Source organism: Gadus morhua, chromosome 11 (assembly GCF_902167405.1).
Source record: "Gadus morhua chromosome 11, gadMor3.0, whole genome shotgun sequence".
Taxonomy (NCBI): Eukaryota; Metazoa; Chordata; class Actinopteri; order Gadiformes; family Gadidae; genus Gadus; species Gadus morhua.
Window position 1 is genome coordinate 22,077,438 of NC_044058.1, and position 11,362 is coordinate 22,088,799.

At 46.7% G+C, this 11,362-nt stretch overlaps 1 protein-coding gene across 3 annotated transcripts in view; it reads left to right on the plus strand.

The window, feature by feature from the left end:
* Positions 1 to 10,480, plus strand: part of LOC115553252 (collagen alpha-6(VI) chain) — a 39,498-nt gene extending 29,018 nt beyond the window's left edge. For 2 of the 3 annotated variants that reach the window (XM_030369359.1, XM_030369361.1), the window contains 17 exons: positions 234 to 296; positions 484 to 546; positions 731 to 781; positions 1,520 to 1,555; positions 1,988 to 2,050; positions 2,355 to 2,417; positions 2,793 to 2,828; positions 2,939 to 2,975; positions 3,376 to 3,387; positions 3,909 to 4,399; positions 4,600 to 4,696; positions 5,345 to 6,028; positions 6,254 to 6,335; positions 6,753 to 6,898; positions 7,913 to 8,083; positions 8,634 to 8,681; positions 9,321 to 10,480. In XM_030369359.1, the coding sequence (XP_030225219.1) occupies positions 234 to 296; positions 484 to 546; positions 731 to 781; positions 1,520 to 1,555; positions 1,988 to 2,050; positions 2,355 to 2,417; positions 2,793 to 2,828; positions 2,939 to 2,975; positions 3,376 to 3,387; positions 3,909 to 4,399; positions 4,600 to 4,696; positions 5,345 to 6,028; positions 6,254 to 6,335; positions 6,753 to 6,898; positions 7,913 to 8,083; positions 8,634 to 8,681; positions 9,321 to 9,496 (2,319 nt within the window). In that variant the 3' untranslated portion in view covers positions 9,497 to 10,480. The remainder of the gene's footprint in view (positions 1 to 233; positions 297 to 483; positions 547 to 730; positions 782 to 1,519; positions 1,556 to 1,987; positions 2,051 to 2,354; positions 2,418 to 2,792; positions 2,829 to 2,938; positions 2,976 to 3,375; positions 3,388 to 3,908; positions 4,400 to 4,599; positions 4,697 to 5,344; positions 6,029 to 6,253; positions 6,336 to 6,752; positions 6,899 to 7,912; positions 8,084 to 8,633; positions 8,682 to 9,320) is intronic. The other variant, XM_030369360.1, reaches the window with a different exon arrangement.
* Positions 10,481 to 11,362: the final 882 nt, after the last annotated feature.

Here is an 11,362-nt window from a genome sequence, read left to right on the forward strand (position 1 = left end):
GGAACCAGTTTGAACCCGTCTGAACGGAACCAGATATGACCAGTAACACCTTACTGAATACTTTTAGTGTGTTTGATTCTGATGGGGTTTGTGTTTGATTCTGGTGGGGCGTGTGTTTGATTCTGATGAGCTGTGTGTTTGATTCTGATGGGCTGTGTGTTTGATTCTGATGGGCTGTGTGTTTGATTCTGATGGGCTGTGTGTTTGATTCTGTGTGTTTTGCTCATTTCCAGGGCAGGCCAGGGGCTGATGGACCAGGCGGTTTAGCTGGACGACGTGGAGCAAATGGACAGAAGGTGCGTGACATCACATCCTGTGCTATGCTATGTGCTCTCCTGGTTCACCATTTCAAATAATTGTAAGAATGATATGCTATATTACGTAAGAGATAAGATTGGCTACTACAGTATGTGGTCAAGTGACATCATGTTGTGATGATTAGATGTAATGTGGTGACGTTGTGCTGTGTTGTTATGTTGCCAGGGACAACAAGGCGACTCGGGGCCACAAGGAGTGACAGGCCCACTGGGGTCCAGAGGAATGCCAGTAAGATGCTGGAGCGGCTGTGTGTGCGTGCGTGCGTGCGTGCGTCTGTGTGTGTTTGCATGTATGTGTTTGTGTGTGTGGGAGGGAGATGTACGGATATATTTTGTGAATGTGTTTGCCTTTGCTTGCCCTGATGTGCATTTAATTCTACGTTTTAATTGTGCGTGCGTGTGTGTGTTTCCAGGGGCAAGATGGCAGAGATGGGTATGGAATTACTGGACCGACCGGAACTAAGGTAAGTACCCCCCCAACACACACACACACACACACACACACACACACACACACACACACACACACACACTGTGGTAACCCGGTTCTATCAGCCCCGCCTCCGATCAATGAACAAGAGTCTCTGATGCTCAAACTGCCAACAAGGCACGTTTATTAAAAAAGAAAAAAGGGGAATCACCCGTCAATGCAAACTATAACTAGTCTGGGCTCCGTGAGCCACTGGGGACGCTGTGGTCGTATCTCACGCGCTGTCCCGGTATCCAGATGAGGAGGTCCTTCTGTGTAGTCCTGTGGTCTTCTCTAGACCGGGTCCTGGGGCAAAGGTCCATCCGGGTAGGGAATCTGGGTCCTCTCTCGGCTCCTACATGGGTCACATACCTCCTGCCCTTAGACCACCTCTCAGTTTCTCTTATATAGCCCTCACCTGGGTCTGATTGGCCTGGTACACAGGTGTCTCCCGTTGGCGTTGAGTGGGACCGTGCCAATGCGGGCCCTTGGCGCCCTCTGGGGGAAAAGGGTGGTAGACTGCTTGTACTACCTGCCCTCTGGGCTTCAAGGGCCGCCGTGTCGGGCCCGGGTTGCCACAACACACACACACACACACACACCCACACCCACACCCACACCCACACACACACACACACACACACACACACACACACACACACACACACACAAATACACATTTACATATTGATTCCAAATGGATTCCAAAACATTTTGTCCTGTTTTTTGATAGGGAGATCCTGGTTTTCCCGGATATCCTGGTGTTCCGGTAAGACCCTTCTCTTTCAGTTGGAAGGGTCACCAGATCCATTACAATAGGAAAGGAGATAATGCCATCCCAAAATGCATTGGCGCAGGAACATTTAAAGTGACACACCATTTTTGCCAAACTTATTGGGATTCATGTCAATAAATATGAGGGGATAGGAGTGTGAGCAAACACTCTCAGCACCGCGTTGTCTTTTAGTCCTTAAATTCTCCTTAAAATCGTTCCCTTGACCTTGTGACAATTTCCACAGAGATCAAGGAAAGGAGTTTAGGGAAAGACAGAGGACTGCAACCTTTCGGACTATTCGACCGAAACCCTAGTGTGTGGCGGTGTTTTTGTACTTCATGTTCAGAGGTCTAGTGCGTGACGGTGTGTTTGTACTTCCTGTTAAGAGGTCTAGTGCGTGACGGTGTGTTTGTACTTCCTGTCCAGGGGGACAGCGGACTAGAAGGACCCCATGGAGACCCTGGGCCCAAAGGAATCCTCGGCAGGGGGGTATGTGACGTCATGTGTTAGTTGGAGATAGAGAGTGTGTGTTTTTGTTAGTAAATGAGAGCGAAACAGAGAGTGTACTGTGTATTCATATATTTGTGTGTGTGTGTGTGTTTGTGTATGTGTTAGTGATTCAATACAAAGTGTGTATATGTGAGGCCAAGGTGTCTCATATATACAATGTGTCTCTGTTTGCGATCTTATCCCTGTCGTTTCCTTTGTTTATGTTTTGTGTTTTTTTGATGGTCTCTGTGACTTACAATTTTTTTGGTGTCGTTTGCCGTGACGATGCTTGGCGATGCTGCAGGGAGTCGCGGGATATCCTGGAGAATCGGGCGAGACAGGAGGACCAGGGCATCCTGGACACACGGTGAGGGAGGGAGGGAGTGAGGGAAGGATGGAGAGGAGGGAGGGTGGGTAGACAGATGGCGGGAAGGCAAGAAGGGAGGCATGGAGAGAGGGAGTGGAGGAAGGGAAGGATGGAGAGATGGCGGGAAGGCAAGGAGGGAGGGAGAGATGAATGAGGAGGGAGGATGGAAGGATGGAATTGCGTTGTACACTTGAGGTACTCCAAGTAGATGGATGAACAAATAAATGGAAAGTGCTATGTTGAACTGGGTTTCAAAAACCTTTTAATGCTTGGACACACTTGGTGCTTCGGCCCACAGTTTGAAATCCACCGATGTGTAGAGTACTTCGTTAAGGATGATAAATAACCCACTTCTCTCCTCTCCTCTATTCTCAGGGCACCAGAGGTCCTCCAGGGTTCAGGAACATGTCTGTAAGTACAAACTTCAATTCCACAGTTTTTTACAAAATGAGCTGATTCAGCTGGTGTGATTGATCGCTGCTGCCTGTCTACCTACATCACGGTCTTCTCTGATCTCCTAGGAGTGTCAGCTGATAACCTACATCCGAGACAACTGCGGTAAGCATCACAAGCATGTGTATCAGAGGCATCCACATATGAACAAGCTTGCTCATATGTGTATATAAGGAGTAGAAAGATTGCTTATGTGTGCTAATATCATGGCCTCACCCTTCACATTGCAAGTGTTGACCTACTTGTGTTCATTTAAAATACAAATTTGATAAAAGTTCAATGCCAATTAACTGTAAATCATTAGCCTTGATTGTTTCTTCAGTGCTTCTTCGCAGTCTATTAGACTTTAATCTAAAAGCGAGTTTCAGGTACTGAGAACCATCAAAGCATACCATATACAGAGAAGAGGATAGGAATCAAAGTTCAGAGGTCAACAAGTTGTATGTCTGGCTTGTTGCGACAATCCTTCATTCTTATCTATACTCTTTATTTTGTTTCCCTACAGCCTGCTCCCAAGGTAAGAGTCCCAGTCGTCTGTTTGTGAAGATTTTATCTATGAGAAGGCCTTTTTCCAAGGGAGCTGCTCCATCATAGCTGCTCCCAGATAGTAGCAGGAGAAGGTTAGGGATCTGACCTCTAGATCGGCCCAAGGTGTTGTGAGACCTTAACAGATGTGAGTGATCCTGCCTCACTGATACGACTCGATCCAAACCTCTTCTGAGGTAAATGTGTCAGCCTGTCAGTTCTCTGGAGAAGTGACAGGCTCTCTCTTGGTTGAGATGTTCTGGGATTAATTGTATTGGTCCCAGAGAGGGGATTAAGGTGTCAAATTGTAGAACGTGAAATAGATTAGAAAAATATGCAGAGAACTCAGAGAAACATTTGAATAAGTATATATAATAACATACAGTATATATATAAAGACACATACAATTAGCAGTGGAAATGAAAGATAACCACAGGATGGGGTTTGGGTAAACATGACTATCCATGAGGTTCTTGGTTCTGCTCCTCATTCTCCATCTCTACTCCCCTCAGGCTTTGCATGCCCGGCCTACCCCACAGAGCTGGTGTTCGGCCTGGACATGTCACAGGACGTCACGCCGGACGCCTTCGAGAGGATGCGCTCGTCCCTGCTGGCGTTGCTGGAGGACGTCTCCATCTCTGAGAGCAACTGCCCCACGGGGGCGCGCGTGGCCGTGGTGGGCTACAGCGCCCACACCAAACAACTCATCCGCTTCAACGACTACCACCGCAAGAGGCAGCTGATCGAGGCGGTGAAGAACATCGCCCTGGAGCGCACGGCCAACCGACGGCATCTTGGCGCCGCCATGCGCTACGTGGGCAACAACATGTTCAAGCGCGTGCGGCAGGGCGTGAGGGTGAGGAAGGTGGCGGTGTTCTTCAGCAACGGGCCGGCGCAGGACAGTGAAGACATCGTTACTGCCATGATGGAGTACCGCGCCCTCAACATCATGCCGGCAGTAGTGGCGCTCCGGCAGAGCACCAAAATCCAGCAGGCCCTCCAGGTAAAACTCCCTCTCCTAGGACAGGGTAAGTGGCTTATCGTGCAAGCCTGCAGTGCATGTCAGACCCCAGTTGGGAAAAGCTGCACTAGACTATCTTCATCCCGCCTTTGAATGTAAACTCTGTAAATGTAAAAGTTTTTGAATTTACAAATAAAAATGGATTTTAGAACTGGAGTCATGACCCCTGTGTTTCATTACAGGCTGACGACACGGGCAACTCTATCTTCCTGTTGCTTGGCCGCTCACTGAACCTTGCCAACGATCTGCGGATGATTAAGAGCTGCGTCATCTGCTACGGTAAGTAAGCAGCAGAGGTCAGAACTAGGGCAAGACAAAAATGTGAACGTTTATCTTTCACGTTCAAGATCATTCTGGTACAACAAGCAGTGAAATTAAATGTTATGAGCTCTGATGCAATAGGAGTCAGAAGTTGAGTGATGAGGTTTGGTACTAGCCTGGCTATTGCCAGACCAAGCTCAATCGTAGATTGCACGTTGGTCTGGGGAAGCTGCTTTCATTTTCTTCAGTACAAGAGGCGTGATCGATGGGCCTAGTTCAAATGACACAATTGGCTGCTTGCTGTCGCTTCCCTGTGGTCTTTGTGTTAAACCAGCCAATAGTGCGCCAGCGGGAAAAGCCAGCATGGTGTCTGGCTCCCACAAAAACATATCGAAATTAGAAAGAAATGTATTGCTCTTCTCCAAACCCTTCTGCCGGGCGAACTCAAATCGCCGGCAGAATGGGCGGGGCTACCCCGACTAGTGTCGTACAGTATGGTCTTCTAACCTTTAGAACGCACTATTTTTGCACTTTCGTTGAATCAACTGAGAATTTTTCTGAAAGGATTACAGATCATACAAGTCACACGAGTATGTTTACAGATCAAAAGGGAATATGAAAATAAATCATAATCAAGTAAAACAACAAATCCCGCCCCCTCCTCAGACCCCTGCAGGCCTGTGTCCGACTGTGTCAGTATTCAGGAGATCCCCGTGCCCCAGGTCCTGGATGTGGACCTGGCCCTAGTTGTGGATGGCTCCAGGCAGGTCCAGGGTGACCATTACTCGGGTGTCCAGGAGCTGCTTGGCTCCGTGATGGAGCAGGTGGCCGTCAGCCGTCAGCCCCGCCGGGCCGACAGCCAGGCCCGGGTGGCCCTGGTCCAGCAGAGCGGCTCACTCCACTCCCAGGCTCCTGTTCCGGGTCAGCAGGCCGCCAAGTTAGAGTTTGGTCTGCAGACCTTCCAGGGTAAGAGCCAGATGAAGAGCCACGTGCTGGAGAAGATGGTGCAGCAGGGGGGCCCCTCGGCCCTGGGCCACACCCTGGAGTTCACCCTGAAGGAGGTGCTGCTGAACGCCAACAGCCCCAGGAAGAACAAGGTGATGATGGTGGTGGTGGGGGCCGAGACCCCCAGCTGGGACCAGGCCAAGCTTCGCCAGGTGGCTAAGGAGGCCAAGTGCAAGGGGGTAGCCGTGTTCGTGGTGGCCCTGGGGGAGCACTACAACCGGGCCCAGGTGTCAGAGCTGGCCAGCACCCCTCTGGAGCAGCACCTCATCTGCCTGGGCCAGCTGAGGGCCGAGGAGCAGGGCTACGCCCAGCGCTTCATCAGGAGCTACCTCTCCGTACTCAACGGTAAATCATCTAGATTAGATATACTTGTATGTAGTCGAATATATCACGTTATATTATGTTGGAGGACGAATGAGGCAATATTAAGAACATTAATTGTAATTAATATGAGTTATATTGTATTGGACTGAATGATTCAAGCATATTGGGATGACGAGAGTACAGTAAAGCCTAAAGTCGACTGCAGTGCAGTTCAAAAGGTCATGGCTGTATGTGTGTTTTCTGCAGCGGGGCTGAACACTTATCCACCTGTCGCTCTGAAGAAGACATGTCAGCTGATCAACAACCAACAGGAAGGGGTGAAAAACGGGTACGCATGCTACTGTAGTTTGCAATAAATAACAAATATGTAGTTAGCTTTGTGACAATAGCAGCCGAACGATCAAATGTTAAATGTTGTAAATCAAGTCAGACGCTGGCTGCTCAATTCTCTATTCAACAACAGGCTGGCAGGTTTAATGTAGACAGGAATACGATTTGAAACTGGACTTAATCACAGACATTAATAACAGCTTAATCACAGACATCAACAACTGAGTCACAGCCTATTTCTATATTGTAATTCAGTTGTAGTGACATATAATAGTAATGTGATTGTAATTTAACTGTGTGTGCGTTTGTGTGTGTGTGTGCGTGCGTGTGTGTGTGTGTGTGTGTGTGTGTGTGTGTGTGTGTGTGTGTGTGTGTGTGTGTGTGTGTGTGTGTGTGTGTGTGTGTGTGTGTGTAGCCAGGGGCAAGTGGATTTCAATGAGCAGGAGCAGTTTGAGATGCTGACCGGAACAAGGACTGAAACACTGCTGGGCCCGCAGGACCTTGTGGGGTCAGTTTCCAGCGTAGGGGGAGGGGTCCTGTCTGCCAGACCCGAGCCTAACGGTAAGCTAGCTAGCTATGTCATTTCTAAAGTCACCCTGTCAGCCAGTTCGATTTATTATGGATTTTGTTACTTTCTTAAGATGGATTTGTTCACCTCCGATTGATTTGACACACTTGCTCCACAAGGGTCGCAACTGTTTTGTGATTCTTATTATAATCATTCTACAATTCATCCATAACATATTGGTCTTGTTCATTGACTAACTCAATATCATTGACAATCAGCATGCACTGTATTGCATTTCTAAATCTAAAACTTCATCTTTGATCAAGACCATCCAGAAGATATGGAGCTGCAATTTCAACAAGTAGTTTAAAAAAAGAAAGTTTTCTTCCCACTGGCAAGTGGGAATGTATAAGAATAGAACAGCAGAAGCGTTTCCATGGTGTCTGTCTATGAATGTCCTCTAAGAAGATTTCACAGAGGACATTAATCAAACTACAAGATTAATGCATGGCTGAACGCATGCCTCCTTTGCTACTTTGCTTTGCTACTTTGCATGAAAGGTAAACCAGCACTTGATTCGGGAGCAGCTGTGCCGAGCTGTGTAGCTGTGAGCAGGCCGAATGATGAAGCCAATAGGAATGCTACCATCAAGAGATGTTTTATGTTGATCTTGTCAACATAAGTCCAAGATCAACGCTACGACATTCCAAACGTAGTAGAGAGCATTGGGTCTGGACACTGTCAAATTCCTAAGCGTACAACAGATTGGAGCAAGTTTGAGTTTGGCTAAGCTTGTTAGCTAACCAACTATTGAGCTTCTAGTGGATTGGGAATGGGAAGGTTGAAGGGAGATAGTGCAAAATATTCTAATACTTCCAGAGTTTAGCTAACCTTTGACCAGAACACTTATATTCTAACTAGCCAACCCTAAACTAAAACACCATCATTACGCACCGTAACTCAAACAAGAAGGTCCCTGACCTGCTCCTGAACCACAGCTTGAGTCTGTCAATCTTCTTGCTCAATGTCTCTTCTCGGTTGGTCAACGCTTATTGTTCTGCTTTCAGCCCTGTGTCAGCTCGATTCAGACTCTGGTACCCAGTGTCCTGAATCTGTCCAACGCTGGTTCTATGACAGAGCCGTGGGTGCATGCTCGCCATTCTGGTATGGTGGCTGTGGCGGCAATGCTAACCGCTTTAACACGGAACATGAATGTTTCCAGACATGTGTCACTGATAGTAAGTCTCGCCCCCGAACCCCTCGTTAGAGAGAGAGAGAGTGTGTCCCTGCAATGCTTTTCCTTGCACATGGCTTTCTTCTGTAGCCGTCAGTGTTAATTCAAGCAGATGTTGTTCCATGCTGTTTATCTTGCATATCATACATTGTTGAAAGGTTCAGGTTTTTTTAAGTCAACCCATTAGATCCAGTGAAATGTAGATTTGATATGAGCCAACGTTTGCTGATCTCTGACTCTACAAAATTACTTTTATCTCAGGGGCCAAACTCCAAGAATGATATTTATAATATTAATGAACTGTATTTTCCGTTACCTCACCCTAACCTTGATAAATATTTATTTTGACTGTTTAACAATTTGCTTTGGCTTCCTGTTGCTGCATTTCAGGAACCCGGAATCTAAATCTCGTAAGAGTTGACCGCTATCTATGTTATCGCTCGGTTTTACCGAAACATAAACAGTATTTTAAAGTGTTTATTTAATAGTGATGAAGGGTCACTAATGATTTTTTGCTGTTTGTAAGCTTCTGTTTTCTCTGTTGTGTTTGACAGTTGATTCCTCCCTACTGGGAACGAGTCAAAGCAAGACTCCAAAAAAGGGTAAGACTCTCATCTACAACACACAACACAACCTTAGACCAACCTGAACACACCTTGCCCTTATTCATCACTGTTGTGTATGTAAGTGGATAGTATTAAGTATAAAGCAGTGAGAGACGGGGAAGATTCATAGCATGCTTTTAATCCACTTCTGTGTATCGTTCTTCCTCCAATCTGGTACATGCGTATTATATGAACAACTCTGGTGGCAGCCACTACCTGGGCAGAATGGGTATTGCACTATACCACAATCACCAAACGTGATCTTAGACACAGTAATATATTTTGTTTTTGTGTGTTCCTGATTGTTGTCCTGTTTACGTTCTTTAACTCTTGTTATTCTAAATTGTAAACCTCCCCTCTCTGCTCCTCTCACTCCCTACACACTGTCTGTCTGTCTGTCTGTCTGTCTGTCTGTCTGTCTGTCTGTCTGTCTGTCTGTCTGTCTGTCCGTCCGTCTGTCCGTCTGTCCGTCTGTCTGTCTGTCTGTCTGTCTGTCTGTCCGTCTGTCCGTCTGTCCGTCTGTCTGTCTGTCTGTCTGTCCGTCTGTCCGTCTGTCTGTCTGTCTGTCTGTCTGTCTGTTTCTGTCTCTCTGTCTTTCTATGTCTGTCGCTCTCTCTCCCTTGCTCTGCACTCCAGATGACTGTTTCCTGGGCCAGGAAGTGGGTCCATGTCAGAACTACACAATGAGTTGGTCCTTTGACTCGGAGCAGAGCGAGTGTACTCGCTTCTGGTACGGCGGCTGCGGCGGGAACAGCAATCGCTTCAAGACGCAGGAGGACTGTGAGAACCTCTGTCTGACCAAGAGCGGGTAGAACCGCGCTCACATCAGAACCACCAGACCGCCCCACCACGGCATCTCAACCCTCCCCTGGTCATGGGGAGGCGGAGCTCGCTGCTGTCCAACCAAAATGCATTCAAATACATGATGTACTACAATGAAATCAAAATGCCTTTAAACTGACCATCAATCATCCATCTCAGACACTTGTAGTGTCGTGGGGTCGAAAGACAATTCAACACTGATATATCGTATTGTTTTTGGTCAGAAGTTATAACCACTTATGAGTTGTGAACAAACTGTGGGCCAGCTGTATTTAAACACTTGTGAGCCATACCTAAATTCCTTCCAGACGCAAGTAGGGTGGGCCCATTGCTTTTTCTAAATGGATTGTATTTTTGGCCCATGAAAAGCTTTCAAAATGTCTATATAAATTGCTTTTTATATTTTTAGAGATCTGACACCGGAGACCCCCCCCCCACACACACACACACACACGCGCACACACACACACACACACACCCGAGAGAGTGCCAAGGAGCAGTGGGGACTGCTCCTCAGGTGCAGCTCAGGAACACCCAGAATGTACCCTTAACTTATAGACACTTAACACTTAGGACTCCAACCCTTCTCTGGAGGAATCAGAACCAGGGCAGGAGAAGGAGGCGGTTGAGAGGGTGATGGATTTCACGTTAGAACAGTCTATGGAGATGAGGGACATCATCTCAGGTTCTAACCAAGGCCTACAGAAAGCTTCTGCTACCATTTGATCTGTTCCTCCGTGGATGTAAACAGGTCACTGGAGGGGCTGGATAGGCCCAGAGCTTCCCGGGAACCCTCCATAAAAGGGTCTAAAGTCTGGACGACGGGCGGAGCTGAGATCCAGCCGCAAGGGCTTGGTCTGTTTGTTTTCCCCTTCAGGCTCTCGCTATTTGGAAATAAGGGATCACCCTGATGTCCCATGGTTTAGTCTACCGACCACTTGTGTTTCTTGTTAATAAAATTAGTGTTCTTTTGGCGTGATGTGTTTGTTTGCGTTTGTGGCGGGTTGGGTTCTTCTGAGAAGAGCATGGATTTGGAAATGTTCACGCTGTGGAGCTGGATAGAGGAGACCTGGGAACAGGGGGAGGTACAGCTCAGAGTAAACTGTCGTCCCAGCAGCCAGACAAGTGCACACAAGATATAGTCTGGATTGTCCACTTAGCTTATTTCCCTGCTGACTTGTTCAGCGTTATAGAACAGCTTGATAAATGTGCGGTTCATTATTCACTTAAGAAATCTGACAAATGATTAATGATGATTCAGGAAGAAATTAAGGATTTCCCTGGTTAGAAAAGGGTTTATGATCTCCAAGTCATGACACATTAAAGGTAATTAGACCTTGGCTGAATTCATTCTTTGCAGAAAATACAGGCCTTTATCTATATCTAGTGATAGAAAGTTGGCCTAGCAGTGAATTTATTTTTAAGTCATCAGAGTCACAGACACAAACAAGTGATACAGATAAAAGCAATAAGGAAATTAAAATGAGAATGAAAGGCAGACAGAGTAATGCAATAAATATAATATGCTATGAAAAACCTTTATTGAACCCAGAGTCTGCAGCAAAGCTAGGGCAAGCCTTTTGGAGAAACCAACCAGAGTAATTTGAAAGTATCCAACAACCCTCCAATGAAAACAATGATAGCCATGTTGATTGCAGTTTTTTTTGCTCATGCTATTAGTAAGTAATGCTTAAGCCTAGTCGATGATTTGCTTCTAGGATAATGTGGCACATAGCCTAAAACAATCTCATTAAGAATTGTAATAACATTTAAACATAGCTGGTCAAGGCGAACTCGTGTGACTTCTCAAAACTTATAACTTAAAGGTTGGGTATGGAATTCTCTTTTTTGGCCAT